The sequence below is a fragment of the Empidonax traillii genome, unplaced genomic scaffold (genome assembly GCF_003031625.1).
Source record: "Empidonax traillii isolate 1590-97213 ecotype Southwest subspecies unplaced genomic scaffold, ASM303162v1 scaffold3:size4013460, whole genome shotgun sequence".
Classification (NCBI taxonomy): Eukaryota; Metazoa; Chordata; class Aves; order Passeriformes; family Tyrannidae; genus Empidonax; species Empidonax traillii.
In genome coordinates, this window is record NW_020955196.1 from 2,324,605 (window position 1) to 2,343,276 (window position 18,672).

The 18,672-nt window shown below is 43.1% G+C and overlaps 1 protein-coding gene across 1 annotated transcript in view; it reads right to left on the bottom strand.

Moving 5' to 3' along the window:
- The window catches only part of SVEP1 (sushi, von Willebrand factor type A, EGF and pentraxin domain containing 1), a 119,751-nt gene that overhangs the window by 14,424 nt on the left and 86,655 nt on the right, over positions 1-18,672 (bottom strand). Inside the window, exons 36-46 of the mRNA XM_027910715.1 lie at positions 16,603-16,770; positions 13,892-14,564; positions 9,717-12,496; positions 8,331-8,556; positions 7,090-7,245; positions 5,348-5,411; positions 4,532-4,705; positions 3,404-3,577; positions 2,773-2,946; positions 2,232-2,408; positions 539-709 (exon numbers count right to left, since the gene is read on the bottom strand). Coding sequence (XP_027766516.1) covers positions 539-709; positions 2,232-2,408; positions 2,773-2,946; positions 3,404-3,577; positions 4,532-4,705; positions 5,348-5,411; positions 7,090-7,245; positions 8,331-8,556; positions 9,717-12,496; positions 13,892-14,564; positions 16,603-16,770 — 4,937 coding nt within the window. The remainder of the gene's footprint in view (positions 1-538; positions 710-2,231; positions 2,409-2,772; positions 2,947-3,403; positions 3,578-4,531; positions 4,706-5,347; positions 5,412-7,089; positions 7,246-8,330; positions 8,557-9,716; positions 12,497-13,891; positions 14,565-16,602; positions 16,771-18,672) is intronic.

Sequence of the window (18,672 nt, forward strand, 5' to 3'; positions counted from 1 at the left end):
GTAGACAGGCTATACTTTGTTATTTTGTTAAACCCATGGATTTTCTATCAGTACTTAATGTGTATTATTTAGTGAGCTGTATCAATCTGCCTTTAAGTGTTTTATTGCAAATCAATTTTTAGAGCTGTCACACTTTAAACATAATGAGGGACTAAGCACCCATTTGTTCTATTTTGTTTTCTCATGTTCTTGATTTTTGACTGTGAAAAACTGACTGGCAGTGCTTATCTAAAACAGTTCAGCTTGTCAAAAAGATGGCTGGTTCTGTCACTTTCTTACAAAAGATTAGAATATAAAAGATCTTCCCTGTGTGATACAACATTGTAGCAAAAGGAACTATAAAATTACCATGGACTAAAGAGCAAAACTGTGGAAGCCCTCCCTCACATGGAAATAAAGCAACCTGGATTTTAAATGCCCTGAGTGAAACTATGACTGCACTGAAACTGCAAAAATTTCAATTTTATTTTTACTGCAGCTAAGCTCTGTGCTTATGGAAAGTTAAAATATGCTTCTATTCATAAAAAAAAAGACTTACCTTTGCAGGTGGGTGGTGTTGTCCATGTTCCATTTTCTAAGCAAATGCTCCTCAGGGGGCCCTCCAGCATGTACCCACTGTAGCATGAATAGGTGATCATGTCTCCATACTGATAGAAGCTACCACGAATCAGAGCATTCTCTATGTGAGCTGGGGGACCGCAAGATATCTCTAAACAAAAGAAATCATCCAGAGGTAGGTAAGCTGCAATGCCTACACAATACAGTTTCTAAACCTGGACACAATGCTGTCCAGGGCAGGAGTCACAGACACACCTGTGATGATAAATCAGTGAAAGGGCATCCAGGGACCTGGACAAACTTGAGAAGTAGGACCATGGCAGCCTTATGAAGTTCAACAAGCCCAAGCGCAAAGCGCTGCATGTGGGTTGCACTTCTTCTCACAGACTGAGAGAAGAAGTCCTTGAGGGCAGACCTGTGGAGAAGGACTTTGGTGTTCTCACGGATGAAAAGTTGGACACAAGCCAGCAGTGCACACTTGCAGCCCAGAAAGCCAATTGTATCCTGGGCTGCATGATTAGAGGAGTTGCCAGCAGGTCAAGGGAGGTGATTATCCCACTCTACTCTCCCCTCATGAGACCCCACCTGGAGTAATGAGTCCAGTTCTGGGGTCCTCAGCACAAGAAAGACATTGATCTGTTAGAGTGGGTCCATAGGAGGGCCAAGATGATGATGAGAGGGATGGAGCACCTCTCCTACGAGGACAGGCTGAGGGTGCTGGGGTTATTCAGCATGGATAAGAGAAGGCTTCAGGGAGACCTCACTGCGGCCTTCCAGTATCTCTTAAGGAATCTTTTAAAATTAGAGGGAGAGGGACTTTTTACAAGTGCAGATAGGTATGGGACAAGGGGTAGTGCTTTAAAACTGAAAGAGGGCAGGTTTACAATAGATGTTAGGAAGAAATTCTTTACTCAGAGGGTTGTGAACCACTTTAACAGGTTGCCCAGAGAAGCTGTGGATGCCTCACCCCTGAGAGTGTTCAAGGTCAGGTTGGATGGGGCCCTGAGCAACCTGATCTAGTGAACAGCACACCTGCTCATGGCAGGGGAGTTGGAACTAGATGATCTTTAAGGTCCCTTCCAACCCGGACCATTCTATAATTCCACGAATCTAAACAATATTGCCTGTTAAGAAGCCGTAAGACTTTCAGATGTGCTTGCAAAAGGACACTACGCCTTCTGTCAGTATCAATAAATCAAATAAAAGGCAGCACCTTCCCTACAACTCTTGTCTTGTCACTCATAATCTCCGAGGAACCATTCTTAGGATATTTACAGTATCCAACAACAAATCCTAGCTCCAGGGCTTCCAAAAGGCAAATTGAGAAGAAATTTACAGAAGGGCCTAGTAGATAGTAGGACAAATGCTCTTGGGGCACCAACCCACACAGACATACTCTGGATCCTTTTAAAGACATAACTCTGTTACAAAGAAAGAAAACATAACTCTTCTATAGAGCTTCTTAGGTCACCTTTATGTGCTTGGATCTCTCAGAGTGACTCATCTCTCAAAAGGCCAATGGCAGACAAAAGCTCTCTCTTTCCAGAATACTTGCATCTGGGTGGGGAGCTCTGCTGACATGTCTGTGCTGCCACGCTCCTCTGTGTTACGGTTGGGGTCACAAACTCTCTGGAAAGTCCTAACCCCTAAGGAACTGCAGGCCTTGTACTTACTTTCGCACTTTGCTGTTGTTGGAGTCCAGGTCTCATCAGCATTACAGGTGATCACAGACTGCCCCTTCAGCTGGTAGCCTTCCCTGCACCTGATGGATACATTCTGACCAACATAAAAATCCACCTCGGACAGAAGGGCATTCTCTGGGATTATGAAAGGCACAGGACAAGGATTTGCTGTTCAAAGAAAGGGTATGAGGGAAAAGGAAAAGGGAAGAAAAAGGGATGGACGGAAGAGAACACTTCAGAACAGTTTCTGTGAATTTCAAAACCAAATCATATGAAAAGCAATAGAAATAGAAGCCGTTCCCTTTCTTCCTCTGCAAAAATGGGATGCACACCAACAAATCTCCTACTTTAGGCCAAACCTGTTTCCTAAACTACAAGGATAAATGCTGCTCGTGGCTAGTCCAGAAGAAAATTACATACATTTCCACAAAGATATGTGAAAGTTGCTCTGATTTACTGTCAGTTTAAAGGAAGAATGGCCTGTAATTCTTACAAATGAAGAGCCCTTTTCCATTACAAAGCAAACACATACGTTTACAGAGAGGTAAGGGATTACTCCATCTTCCGTCTCTTGTGCACTCTGCAGCAGATTCTCCTTCCAAGCTGTATCCCCTCTCACAGAGATATGTTACTGTACTGCCAACTGTATTGTTTTCATAAATTGCCTCCCCGTTCATCAAGGAAACTGGAACTTCACATCTGGTCTCTGCAAAGACAGAGGTCTCTTTAATTCAGCTTGGTATTAGATTCAAACTTCCAACAATTCCTAAATTAGTCATACAATATGTTCACAGCAGCCACAGAGTAATAAATCATGATGCAACATTGAGGGAGAGTTCAGTAGCCACGGGAGGGAAATGTAGCCAAGCTAGAGAAGGAGCTCCTCCCAGTGATGGTGAAAAGCTGCAGCCTTATGTTTTTTCAGGTCAGTAAAATGTGTCAATGGTGGGGAAGAGAGGCCACATTTATGACTTCATACTGGGGTCAGTACAGCAGAACAGGTAAAATGTTCTTTCTTGTCACTGAAAGATAATCCAGAAAAGCTACATCACAGAACAGTTTCTAGTAACATGATCCCTGGATCATATGATATGCATGAGTAAGGGAGGGGTTACTGCTTATCCCAGAGCAGAATGTGCAAGGACATGAAACTGGACAGTCACCTTCACACAATGGCAAGGGTTTGCTCCAGCTCCCGTTGGCAAGACATGTGATATTCTGGGGCCCAACAAGATGGTATCCAGAGTTGCACATGAAGGTTACATTGCTTCTGTATGTGCTTCCTGTAGAAATGGCGTCTGCTTTTTCTATGGAAGGATGCAGCCCGCAAGTAATTTCTAGGAGAGAAGAAAACTTTTGGAGTTTACACACACACTGAAGGCTATTCTGTCTGTCAGTTACACACTGTCTGACAGCTCTGTTCACACTCTGACTTGATGGAAAGACAGGAAGAAAGAAGCTGTTACATGGAGAAGGGTTATGGAATGCCTTCCCTGCTCTTTCTTCTGGGGTTCACATTGCAGACATCTGAGAATGTGTCCAAATGTATCTGATGGTGTTGCAAGCTATGAGGTGTTTAATCCAACAGAGCTATGTGGAGTATTTCTTCTGAGTAGGCCAGATGCTGCATTTGAATTCTACTTTCCTCCCCTACAGTGGAAGGTCATCTCAAGATGTGCTTAAGAAAAGTGACATTAATTAAAGAAGGATCTTGACCCCTTGTCCCACACTGTGAAGACCAGGCAATTCATCAAAGGTGAGAGAGAAGAATGCAAGGGATATGACTATGACATCACCATGAGAAGATGGAAAACCATTCATTTGTAAAGACTATAATTGGCATTTTATGTATAAGCTGTATGAAATCAGTAATAATCCTTCTTTCCATGCTCCCACAATTAGCCATCTTCTACTGCACAGTGAGCCAAGATTTGATCCTAGGGAGCACAGTCGTGGTGTTCAGAAGCGGACAGGATATATTAGCTTTGGCATGGCAGGGATAGAAATAATGCCCAAGGCTCCGCAGAATATAGTGCAAGACAAGTCAAATACAGCAGGCCTCACTCCCACTCTACTGATCTGACTATGACTATGTTTATACCATTTTAATGTGCCAAAAGGAGCTCCCGCTCCCTTCAGATTGGTGAGGAGATGCCAATGATAAGCTCTCTGCCGGCTTTTCCTCTGGCTCCTCCTTGAACAGCCCCTCCCGGCTGCAGGGGAAGACAGAGGAAGCCAGCCAAAGCACTCTTAGATTTCCCAGACACAATGTTGCTCTGCTTGCTACTTACGCATGCATATAGGGGCAGAAGGGCTCCACTTTTTGTCAACATGGCAAATCCTTCGGCTTGGTCCCTGTAGCTCAAAGCCAGGGTCACAGCTGTAAAAAACTTCACTGCCAAACAGGAACTCCTCTCCCTGAACAGATCCATTTTCTATCATGTCTGGGGGCCCACACGATACTCCTGTAATGTAAACAATACTTTCCAATCAAACATAACATATATGGCCTGCCCTGTTCGCAGCTCCTTCACAGGTTTCACTCTGAGAAAAAGGGGAAGAGCACAGCACTTGTCTGGTCATTGCCAGATATTTTTTCCTAAGTAGCAGAATAGAATTACGCTTGGCGTTTCCAGTTCTTGCTAAAAGAAAAAATCTATTGTGGCTGCACTGGCAGGAAGCCTCGGGAAACTGTTGCCACTTTCAGCCAACAGCTGAAGTCCACATAAACATTTATGTAGAAATTTCACTGGCACTGCAGCCAGTGACATCTCAGAGAAGTGAAGTACCTTTGAGAATGAAAAGAGTTAATCTGAGGATGCTAAGTACCTCTGACTGCTGGCAACTAATGCATTCAGAGGCCTAGAAGCTGTCTGCAGAGCAGACAGCAGGAGCAAGGCAGAAAGGTGGAGTGATTTCCTTCACACTACTACCTGCACATGCCAGTAATTCTGCAACTCTTCCAGGTTGTTAACAGTGGTACTTACCAAAAATTTTTAGGTAAAATGTAGACAGTATGAGTTATAAAGCAAAATGTGCATTAGTGTTTTCTGTTGTGTAATATCACCCTTGACCAACATTAAGTGATAGACTCAGGTGGAACGTACTTCTGCACACCGGCACTGTGCCACTCCAAAGCTTGTCTTCCTGGCATGTCCGTTCTGCATCACCCTGTGAAAAAAAGAAGATGCTCAAAGAACAACTTTACTTAGTTAACTCTTTTCTCCCATCAACTTTAGTATCCAGCAAGGTGAGGAGGTTTCCTCTTCACATGCAACCCATGTAAAGAGAAACTCAAATGCTACAGCTCAAGTCTACTTGGGTAGAACTTTCTGCAAAGTGATTCTAAACCAAATATTTGTGACACTAGTTAGTTAGTTTTCTTGTCCTTCTTCCTGGAGTATCATCCTTTTTTGTCAGTTTTACCATTCTTGTTCCCAGGAATGTGGTATGACGACAAATTTTCTCCTTCCAGGACTCACAGGAAATCTAAGTAGCAATTTTTTCAACAACAGTACAAGCTCAAGTTTTATAAATATGATGTGCTGATCTGAACACATACCAAGTGCTCATTTGTAAAATTTGCCTATAAATGACATTATTTCTGCTGTTGTACGACTACTGTTGTACAACATCACACCCAATGGATTTTGCTTCCCAAAGGAAAAAACCAGAACTCTTAAAACAGCAGGGAGACAGACTGACACTAGATGGCGAAACTGGAATAGAAAGCTTGGAAGAACTTGCTACTGTATGAAAGCACAGGTTTATTACCTCCAAAAATTACTTGAAACAGCAACTCTAAATACCAACACCTCCATCCCTAGTGATATTGCATATTTGGAAAGATTATGAAAAATAAATGCATTGTTAGCTAAGCACTCTCCAAATTCTTCTTATTTTTATACCAAGTGACTGAGTGAATTAACTTCTCACTGGGTGAATTCACATGCATGAAGTTCTCAGTTTATTACTGGTGTTACGACAGTACAAAGGAAGCAAAACCTTGCATTCTGCTTGACACTTACAAAATCAGTGTAAAGAGCAGTTCTCTGTCCTAAGAACACCTCACCACCTCATGATTCTGCCATCACCTGGGGATGGAGGAGGTCATGCTGTGTCTCAGCAGCATATGATCGTTTCTAAATTCACCGCAGCTTTTGAAAACACACTTGAGGCAGCTCTGAACTCACCAGCCTGAGTCCTGATACCAGGAAAGCAGTGCTGCTCCAGAGCTCAGGTGGGGATAAAAGCCATAATAAAAACAATGGAGAGGAAAGAACTTTGATTCCTTCTCCACCAGGGAATAAAGCTGCCATTGAAGAAACTGGAATCTCTTTGATATATCACTTTAATACCATCTAGCAATGTCATAGAACTGAGGGTAGTGGAGTTTATCAGGAGCTTTAAGTCTGAAAGGCACAATGCAGCTGACACAATGCTTATGACATTATGAAATGGAAGGAAGAATGCAATCTAACTCTGTCCAGAGAACCAGGTCAAGGGAGCAACACATGAGAAATTAACTCTTCCATGACTTTTGGTCACAAGCATGTATAACACTGTATTTGCTTCAGCTAAAAAAAAAAGCCCAACACTGAAAGATATCTGCTGGACATGTATCCTTGAATAGGATTCTTATACTTGCTTCAATTATACCCTTAAGTCATTCAAGACCATCCCAGTCATACCAGTGGCTTTCCACTGGCAATAACAAAACCATCAAATGTCCAGCTTCTGTGCCAGTTAAGGGAATACATCAGTGAGGAGCAGACAACCCACAGCCATCACATAGGAACTGAAAATGACAACTAGAGGTATAAAGTGCTGGAGATTTGAGCTTACTTACCTGTAATTCATAGCCAGAATCACATTTATAAAGAGACACATCTTTGTAATTGTATTTAGTGCCAACCACAAACCCATGTTCTGGAGACTCTGGAATTCCACAGGACACGGGAATGCAGATGTCATCAGAAAATGGTGGCACCCAAACACCATTCTCCTGAAAAATGAATGTAATTAGAATGGTAAAGGCTCTGCTTTATATGTTTAATTCATATCTAAATGAAAAAGAGAAATCATAATAGAAGCATCCAATTGATGTGGGTTTACAGATATGGTTAAGGTAACATCATCTACGCATTTCTTAATAAAACTCAGTATTTAATTTAAGTAACACTTTTAAGATGTCAACATAGACTGGACCTTAACTTTGGTAGGAATGCTTAAATTAAGACTTAAAAGACAGAAGGAATAAAAAGTAAAATGGGAAAAAGCAGCTTGGAAAAGCAAGTTCATTTGTACAAGGTCACCTAATTGCTCAGGGAACACATCAGGAGAATGAAAACTACATCTGCCTGATTTCAAGTTTTGTATTTCTCTCTTGGCTGAACGTCTAACACCATGACTGAGTGCTTCAGCTCCTTTCCCTGACTTGCTAAGGGAAGTCTGATACCTACTCCTACTTCCAGAGATCTTTGAAACAAACAGATCTTCCCCAAAATAAGGGGAAAACCTTTCCTTGTGAAGTGCTTATTCTGCAAAAACATGCATGCTTAGCTTTTCTCATTTAAGCATACTTGCTGACTTTAAAAGTCTATTTACAAGCTTAAGACAAAGTTCTCCATGACCAACGTAACAAGAGATTAACAGTGGGACTGATGAGGATGTTTGTTTTTAGTATACAGAGGATTCAAGTTTCTACAAGGTTTACAGTGGGTTAAAATAGTAGTCTGAAGAAAAGGAGCTCTGCATACAATCCTCAAAAGACATTAAAAATCTTGGACATAATTTTTTAAAATCTCAGACATGATTTAATGTCTGAAATCTGATAACACTAATGCTTTACAAGAGGACAGCATTAGCTTTGGATGGAAGAAGAAATCATTAATTTCTAGTTCTGAGAGTCTATACATAGAAAACTAATAATTGTTGTTACTGGGCAACAAGTAGGCATATTATATTTTGCAGGATATGCTTTCAATTTCTTTGTTTTGTCCAATTAAGGGCCAAAAGGTAACAAGGGTATGAGAAGGACTCCTCATTCAACAAAGCCATCAAAATAAAACAGTGCTAATAAAACTATACCTTGCATGTAGATGTGCTTGCTCCCACCAGAACATAGCCTTCTACACATGACAAAGTGATGCTTGTGTTCACAGTGAAGTTGTTCCCAAGTACCATTACATTAGTGATATTTCCTGGGAGAGGACACTTCCTGGGGCAACAGGAAATACTTTGAGGAGACCACTGTCCATCTTCCTGGCAAATGCATACATCCACCTCTGTCACCATTGTGTAACCTTCCAGGCATCTGCAACATAGCATGAAGACCTGACCGCAGAGACACAGCTAGGAATGAGCTAACCCATAAACTAGAAAGTCAGGACAGTAATTTTTCAGCATTAGTTGTTAATAAGTGTATCTTGAAATTTCTCTATTATTTCAAGGTAAGCCTGTAAGGAGCACATCTGTACTGGGTTCATTCTGTTGCAAGAGCTGGAGACTTTAGACTTCATCTCTAGTTGCTTCATGCTGCTGCAGCATCACAATAGGAAGTGAGTTCATGGCTTTAGTGCTTGGAGGGTACTGAATGCTTTAGTGCAGCTCCTACACCGCCCTTCCCTTTGCACGGAGGGTCTTTGGTGAGGTAAACAGTGTGTGGGAACACCACGTCTCACTTTCTTCCAAGAACAAACCAAGCCTCAGGCTGACAACAGACCATTTGCTCAGACATTTAAGGCTTATTTGTTCTATTCCACATGGTGCTTTACCAAGAGCTAGCACAAGCGAGTTCACTTGTAGAATGGCAGTGACAAGTTACCCCTTTACCTTGTCAAAGCTGTATAGATATAACTGATATTGCTAAATCCATCCACTTGCCATCTCCCAGTTCTGTCCCACACCTTTATTTGCTTTTTCTGTCAGAAAACCATCTTCCTTCTGACAAGCCATTCCTCACCTTGGAGAAAAGAGCTCAGCAGTATACACACTTCAGGAAATTAACCAGAAAACCCTCACTCTTGTATCTGACAAAGGAGTAACTTGCTGACAGCATAGAGTTGCAGTACAGAAAATGGGACAAGAGGGAAATGAACCCATATGTATTACAACAGGCACCTAAAGCAGATGGAAAGCATGAATGCAGTGCCAAAAGAGGAGAAAAATTGCACACCCTGCTGACTGTTGCTGTTACCTGCTAACGAAACCTGTATGTTGAGACTAGTGTTTCAGATGAGGAGAAGAGGAAAGCAAAAGGGAAATTAAAGTCAGTGGAGAAGTGCAGCCAAACAGGCTGAAATACCTTTCTGGAGTTTTCACAAGTCATCCAAATAATATTTTATAAAGTGCATGGGAACACAGGATTTGTCAGTCTGAGCACTGAAAACTTGCACTAACTGAGGGTACATAAACCTTTCATCTTCATTCCTTCATGGACTTTTTATGCAAACAGAATAGCAGCATCATCCTTACCTGTACTGGACCTTACTCCCATATGTGTAAGTGTTCCCAAGAATCTCTGCATTTGGGACAGATGGTGGTGGGCCACAACTTAACAGCTCACAGCTTGGGTAAGGCTTCTTCCACACACCAGTCTCCACACAAGTCAGTTTTGGACTCCCCTTCATGATAAAACCTGTCAAGCAGGTATAGATGATGGTGTTCTCATCTTCAGAGCTGCTCCCATTGATAAATGTGTTGGGGATGATGGGTGGAGAGCCGCAGGAAATCTGCCCACAGCGAGGAAACCCTGAACTCCACTTGCCAGGTGCCTCACAGGTGACTTCTGAAGGCCCCAGCAGTTTGAAGCCCTCCAGGCATTGAAACTGGGCACTTATGCCACAGCTGAAATCTGTACCAAGAACAACCCCATTCTGAATCTGTGGTGTAGGACACAGACAGGGTAGGCAAGATGGAAGGCTTCCACTCCAGGAGCCATTGGACAGACACTGCCGTAAAGGATTGCCATGCAGCTCATAACTGGGGAAGCACACATACTGGACAAATTGCCCATAGGTAAAGCTTGAGCCATTCAGAAAGCCATGGGAGATGTCTTCAGGGGGTCCACAAAAAACTGGTTCACAGTGTGGAGCTTCTGAATTCCAAGTACCATCACTCTGACAGGTAAGTGTAGACACTCCTTGCAGGCTATATCCTTCATTGCAGTGATAGTGCACTTCTTTCTTAAAGCTAAAATCTGAGCCCGTAGTTCTTCCATTGGGAAGAGGCAGCGGTACGGGGCAGGTTACAGCTTTGCAAACTGGAGTGATTCCACTCCAGCTTCCATTTGCAAGACAGACTCTACTCCTGTCCCCGTCTAACAGGAAACCTTCGTTGCAGCTATACTCTGTGTGTTTCTGGAATGTGTACTCCTCTCCAGTCACCTGACCATTCTCCAAAACTGGCGGTGGGCTGCAGGAAACAGGAATGCAGATTGGTTCACTGCCGTCCCATTTCTGGTTCTCTTGGCATCTCCTCTCTGTGGGGCCATTTAACTGGTAACCAGGATCACACTCGTAGTAGACAACACTACTGTACGTGTAGTTTTCCCCTCTTATCTTCCCATTCATAAGCTGGGCAGGTGAATTGCAGGTTATTGCTTTGCAGTACGGAGCAGTGTTACTCCACTGCCGACTTGGCAAACACAGCCGTGTGTCAGAGCCAATAAGGGTGAATCCTGGCCTACAGCTGTATTGCACCGCACTGCCGAGTGTGTTCTCAGTGACATGTAAAAAACCGTTCTCTGGGGGTGACAACAAGGTGCACTCTATTGAAACACAGGCAGGGGCAGTGCCGTTCCAAGCCCCGTCTTCTTGGCAAGCTAGAACAGGGTTTCCCAGCAGCTCGTACCCAGAGTAACATGTGTATAAAATGACAGTTCCAAACAAGAAGGTAGTGAGCTGCATTGCACTGTCGTCCTTCAAGGAACTTTGGAAGTCTTTCAAATTGTCAGTCAACAATGTACGTGAAAGGGAGGGACTCTCTATAACACCCTCCCGGTCAGAACGTCTTTCCCCATGTTTCAGCTGCACATACTCCCCAAAGTCAATGTGAGGAGGCAGGCCACAGTCTGTTGGAAGGCAGGCTGGTGTGGAGCTAGACCAGCCTGATTCTTCGCAGGTCTGCATGGCGAGGCCTGACAGCTGGAAGCCTGGCACACAGCTGTAAATGACCATGGCCCCGTAGCTATAATCTGCACCCTCCACAAAACCATTCTCAATGGGCTGAGGGGGTTGGCAATTTATGGCTTTGCATGAGGGAACCTCTGTACTCCACTCTCCTGTTTCTAGGCACCTCAGCGTTTCCTCCCCTTGGAGCTGGAAACCTCTGTCACAGAAATACCTAACCGTCTGCCCATAATGGAAGTTTGTGAATGAATATTTGCCATTGAGGATCTTCTTAGGCCTTGGGCATTGAATAGGTTTGCAAACTGGCCTTCCTCCAAGCCACTGTCCATCTTCTCCACAGAGGACAGTTGTGTTCCCTAGCAGTTCAAAGCCTGGTTTACATGTATAGAGGGCTGTGCTTAGGAAGGTGAGGCCCTGCACATCAACTATACCGTTCTGAATTTCTTCTGGCTGGGGGCACTCCACAGGAATACATTCTGGCAAAGGCAAGCTCCATGATCCATCAGCCTGGCATCTGATGGTGGACTCACCCTTCAGTAAAAACCCATCCACACAGATGTATTTCACAGTGCTACCAAAATGAAGGGACAAAGTCAAGGGGTCACCAAAGGGGATATAGGGAGGTGCAGAACACTGTACAACCTTGCAGAAGGGAAAGGAATCATTCCACTGCTGTGAGGGCAAGCATTTCAGTACAGGGGAGCCATGCAAAACATAACCTTCCTTGCAGGAGAACTGTACGACACCAACTTGGTAAGTCACTTCCCTCAAGACCAGCTGATTTTCTGCCAAGGGTGGTTCTGGACATTTTGTTGGCACACACTTGGGGCTTCGCTTTTTGCTCCATTTCCCAGACTTCTGACATGTCCAGGAAACATCTCCAATCAGCTCATAGCCTTCATCACAGAAAAACTCTACTTTGGAGCCCATATCAAAAGTTTCTCCCTTGGCGTAGCCATGCTGGATGGGTGGTGGTTTTCCACAGCTGAGGGGAGCACAGTAAGGAGGTGACTCACTGTACCACTGTCGATTTGCTTGGCAGATAAACACTGAGCTTCCAACCAGCTGGTAACCAGAGTCACACTGATAATTTGCCTGATTCTCAAAGAAGTGTCCAGTTGTTTCCTGCAAAACAGACAAGACAGGGACATGTCTGAAATGAAGATGCAAGATTAGGGCAACAAGGGACTGATTTAATTTCTTGTGCTCTCCTGGTCTAGCTTCTAGTTGAATCCCTGGCAGCCGTAAAGGATGTCTGAAAAGGAATGAAGGCAAATAACTGACAAAGAACATCTCACCTCAAATGAAGCACTCTGCTGGCAGGAAATATGCGAGCACTACCAGAAGACAACAGAGAATTCAAGGCTTATAAAGCACAACCTAGAAAATAATTCCTCTGCTTTCTCCCTTCCTGATCCATGAGGCTGAAAAATATGTGGAGAGGAAGATGGAAAAGAAATGGTTCTGGGGAAGCTGCCACGAAATGCCCATTGTTGTCATGATTCTTTAGCTTACAGCTGTACCTAAGGTTGGAGACCACAAATCTACTGTTACTAGGAGACGTTTATAAATGCCATACATGCAGGTGCAGTGCCTGGAGCAGGCAGCTGAGGAGTACCTTGAAGTTGCAGGCTGAGCTCTAACTGAGGTATTAAAAAATGTCTCTAATTGTAAAGAACATATGAAGGAGTTAGACTACATAAGGAATACAGAAGAGAATGATATGCATTAATTAGAGGATATAACTGTGTTGGAGTCTGAACAGAAATTGTTGATATTACTGCTGGAAACCCAAACAGGAACTGGGATGCCAACTGCCCCCCTTCCAGCTTTTAGCAAATGTGGATTCCCTGGTAGTTAGATATGAGGAAGGATGAGGGATGTTCAAAAGAAAAATGATTCAAAAATTCAAAGTTCAATCTTTATAATATTGTTTTTGATCTTTCTTACCACAATATTCTTGTACATCAAAGCAAGACACAGGTTAAGCAGTTGTTACTGGTTTGGGCTGCCACAAGGAAATTTTTAACTTCAGGCACTGTTGTAATGTAATTTGATAAGGAAAGGGAAATTCTGACTTTAGTAAAGACGTATTCTCGCATTGAAAGAAGAGAAATCCCAAGGTGATTTATCTACTACAAATCAGATTTTTTTAACAGCAGTGAAAAGAGCAAGGCTTGTGAACTGGCAACAGTACTTCCAAGTGTCTCCAGAAGGCACTGGAAAGCTACCCTTGAACCAAATAAATGAAGAGTAAGACATTAAGAAAAACAACTGAATGTCACAGGGTATCTTGAGTCTCCTAACTGAAATCCCACCTTATGATAGGAAATCCCATGGAAGTCATGATTCTGCTGCAAATCCACCCACTTTTTTTATTCCATCCATTCATGTGCTTCCTCAGTTTTATAATGAGAGCAAAACGGAAAAAAGAAAACCCCAACAGCAGCAGTCGTGAAACTGTATTCAGAGTATTCAGTTTGCCACAGTACCAGGCAGAGGAGAAAACTCATTATGTACCTTAATAAAGCCGTTCTCAAGCTGTGGTGGTTCTCCACAGGACACTGGGTGGCACGTGGGCAAACTGCCACTCCAGTTGCCAGTGGCCTCACAGGTCCGCTTCTTCTCTCCCTTGATGTAGAATCCCTTGTTGCAGCTGTAAGCCACCACTGCTCCAAAACTGTAGTTGGACCCACTGGCATAGCCATTGCTGATGAGGGGAGGCTCTCCGCAGCGAACGGGGATGCACTGGATGCTCAGAGGAGAAGGATTCCACTGACCCCCTCGGAGGCATTCGATCTTCGCTGAAGTGTTCAGAACAAAACCTTCCATGCACTTGAAGCTCACGACGGAGCCAGCTGCAAACTTGGCTTTACTAATGGACTCCAGGATGCTGTATGAGACGGTGGATGGCTTCTCACAGAAATCAGCTATGCAGTGGGGCATGTCCCTGCCCTCTGGAGGCACCCACTTCCCTTCTGCATTGCAGAGCAGCTGAGAGTTGTCAGCCAGGCTGTAGCCATCCAAGCAGAAGTAATAAGCTATATCACCGAAGAGGCGATGGCCACTCTCTGGTGATGCATTTTCCACATGGGGTGGTTCGTCACAGGATACTGCTAGGCACTGCTGGTGGCTCACACTCCACTTGCCGCTGGCTAAGCACTCTACGGTTGCAGGGCCAACTAATGTGTAACTGTGGACAGGAAGTCAAAAAGACAAGAATTGTCAAATGCTACTTACGGTTTCCTACAGCCCCTGCAGTACGAGCTTGTTTGCTAGCACCCCAGAAGAACAGGATCCTTTAAAAAAGCTATGATCTATTTCAAAAGTTAAATCTTAAAACTGACATATCCCTGAGTGAGGCATCACAGTGATAGATATCCTGGTACATCTTGTATATATTGCTTCTCTCTCATCTGTCCATACGATTACCATTTCTGAACTTCCATTTGGGTTGGAACTACCACAAAACCCCTAGTATTGCACTGCAACAGTCCATACAATCCTCAAAGAAATGATCCTACCAAGAAATTATTTCTGTTTAGCAAAACGGAAAAGAAGGAGATCAAAAGCCCATAAAGGCCTTCTGTGTTCCTGAACCAGCCCTATCAATCTATTACCACACTTGCCAGCAAAGAGAAGCCCTTCAGTGAGTACCCAGAGATTCTTGCCCATAATACACAAGGGAACTGCACAATAGCTTCCTAAAAACTCCTTGTAAAAACTGTAATAAAAGCCAATTAAAAAAATAATGCTGAGTAGAAAAAACTATCTTTTACAATGAAATTCTATCACATGAATATTGTTAGTGAAGCTGTAGTTCTCTGATCTGTCTCTGGGATGCAGTGACAGGCCTTACTCCATGCTCTTCATCAGACTACTCAAAACTGCTGCTTAAACATGCAACAGGCAATAGTGTAGTACCTTTGACAGCTATTTTCTTTAGTTTTGAGATCTCTGTGGTGTGCAGAAGGCAAAGAAACAAAAACTACTACAATGTTCCCAGTGACTCTCCAAGAGCAGGCTGGAAACTGGTTGTACAGATTTTGGTGGCAACTTCTCTAAAAGTAGTTTGTCTAGTTTGCAGGATTTGTTTTCCACATCTCATGACTGGACTCCAGAAAAAGAGCTTATTATGTGCCAGTGTTTAATATGATCCACTGTCACAGACAAAACAACTGTGAGTCTTTAAATGCTGCTATCCTATCCCATTTAAAATGCTTGCACAGGAAAGAGAAGCAGCTTTTAAAGCCATAATACGGTCTAGAAAATAGAATAAGGATACTTTGCTTCAATTATCACAGAATATTCCAAGTTGGAAGGGACCCACAAGGATCATCAAGTCCAACTCTTAAGTTAATGGCCCACACAGGGATTGATCCCACAACCTTGGCGTTGTTAGCACCATGCTCTAACCAACTGAGCTAATCTCAGGGTATGTGTTTCAAATAATATTGCAAAGCCAATTTATAAGAAAAATGCTGGCTTGTCAATATAACCTTTAACACCAAGAAGAAGTAGAAAATTCTCCAGTCACTTCAGGCTTAAAAAGTTCTGCATACATGATCTGCCTTTTAGACAGAGCAGGTTTAGGAAATTCAATGGAATTGAATTCTCACTGGCTGTAAAGATAACCAAAGGTTATCTTTATGTACAAAGGTTCTTGCAGGATCAGAGTCCAGCAATACATTCATCCTCAATATCAGCAAAATTGAGCCTTGTCATTGATGAAATATGGTCTGAAAAGGTCACTACACTGAGCAGACAGAAATAGATGAAAAACAATGCACCTCAATAAACAAGGAGTCATAATTTTAAGGAAGTAGAATTTTAGAACACCACAACAGACAGTTGTTAAACTGCACCAAACAGTGTTCTTATAGCCTAATGAGATATATGGGACTTGTTATGATTAGGGCCTTAGGTTTACCACAGAAGTACTACTTTGTAGTAACTCCGAGGAAAAGAGCTTCCTAGTGAACTGATCTATCATTCCTCATGACTCCTATCCATTTTCCTCTTTCAGAGTGTATTCAGCTGCTCTGAAATAACTTTAAAAATTATCATACTAACTTTACAGCCCTCAAAAAAAATCTCCATCACACTTAACTTCCAGAATGCTAAGACAGAAGTAGTAAAAATGAATTAGCATGCAGTTATAAAGGATTTGCGAAACAGTGCACCAATTTTACTCGTCCTGACTCCTAGTCCAGTAGTGCTAATCTACATACCCTTCCTTACACGTGTAAGAGACCGTGTTTCCAAAAGTGAAGTTATCTCCCTTGATGACCGCATCTTTGATGGCAGGAGGGGATCCACAAGACACAATGTTGCAAGCTGGTGGTGTGCTGTTCCAGTTCCCTGAAGATGCACAGACAAGTACAGAAGGTCCCTGAAGGCTGAGACACAAAGATCATTATTAAGGCTGCCATTTCATTCCAGGTAAGGAACAGAGAGTAAAGCGTTGTTTTGCTTCCTGGCCCCAGTGAAACCAAGGAGTCTCTCTCACTGACTTCAGTAGAGAAGAATTTCACCCTCTGTTTATGAAAAAAGCACTCTGGTGTTTCAAAAAAAAAAGATCTGGTCTCCAGATTACTTTGAAGAGAAAGCTGGTGGATTTCATGTGGGCCCTCAATGCTCTCTGCAGACACACATAAGTTTTGCTGTAGCTTTGCCCATCTTTGAGCACAAAAGAAATAAATATTTGTTTAACCTTAAAGATTTACTTGTATGCCACCAGCACCATGTTAGGCTTTAAACTTGCAAATAGGCCTCTGTCTGAGACCCTATTCACTCAGGAACTTACACTACTATCTTCACCCAGAAGATCAAAAGAAATTCTCCAGCTCAGGTTTGTTAAGAAAACCCACATTCAGTTCCTTCAGGAGGTAAAGGTCTTTGCTTGAGTGAATGGCCATGTACATTTGAAGGTCATGGTCTTTTTTGTTTCCTTAGCTGAGGAAATAGCAATGCATTGGTTCAAGGGGTGTGACTCAGTTGTCTGAACAGAGGTGTGCAACACCAGTATGAGATGTCCTGGGTGAAACCTCTAGCCTCCAACTGGCGCCATCCCAGCTGGCTATGGGTTCCTCATATGTCCCTCATCATACCAGGTTGCTCTTCACAGGACTGTCTGATTCCCTACACTCTGGTCTCAAATGCAATTGTTAGTTGACCAAAATCACAGAATCACAGAATATGCTGAGTTAGAAGGGCTCCCTTCTAACATAACTTAGCCAACTCTTAACCCTGCACAGGACTATCCCCAAGAGTCACACCATGTACCTGATGTATCATCCAAATGCTTCTTGAACTCTATCAGGCTTGGTACTGTGACCTGTGTCAGGCTGTTCCAGTGCCCAACCACCCTCTGGGTGAAGAACCTAAATATCCTAATATCCAACCTAAAGCTCCCCTGACACAACTTCAGGCCACTCCCTTGGGTTCTGTCACTGGTCACCACTGAGATCAGATCAGTGCCTTTCTCTCCTCTTGCCCTCTCGAGGAAGCTGTAAACTGTGATAAGGTCTCCCCTCAGTCTCCTCTTCACCAGGATGAACAGTTAATGGAAAAGAGCAAAACTCACCTGTGTGACCCTAACAGCTTTGGCACAGACCCTTGCCAGAGAAGTGGGCTCTGCCTACCTGTGGCAATATGTTTAAGACTGAAAACACCTAAGAGGTGCATGAAGGAAGAGACATATGGAAATAATGCATAAGACACTGTCTGTGAGGGCTTCCTCTGGAATGGTGACCACAATAGAGAAGACCTCTCTCATCAAGCTATGCTAGACAGGTAAAGAGTCAAAACTGACGTGGTATCTTCTTCCTATATGCCCAAAGTCCACAGCCAAAAAGCCCTTTGGTGTTGGTAAAAACACTGCCTGGCTTAGAGGGATACAGATAAGCTCACAATGTGAATCTGTGACCTCAACTGCAGCTGAGGTATCCATTTGTATTAACAGGATTAAAACATTCACTGAAAAACATACCTAACCTACCTGCCTGCATCAGGACAAGGAAATGTTTGCAGCAGGAAAACACAGAAAAAATCAGACCTAAAGCGATTTGTGTGAGACTACTCCTGACACGGTATATCTGCCAGAGGAACCAGCAGATGGCAGGGGAGGCAGAAACCCACACTTAGAGCCCCATCCTTGGATATACTACTGCTGTATTAATTTTTAACTGCAGCATATTAAAAAAGTGTTTCCAATTTAATTGCTTACAAATGTAAAACAGAATAAAAGTCTAGAATAAATTACTGCTACAGAGAGTTCAAGGAATGAATTAGTAACTTCC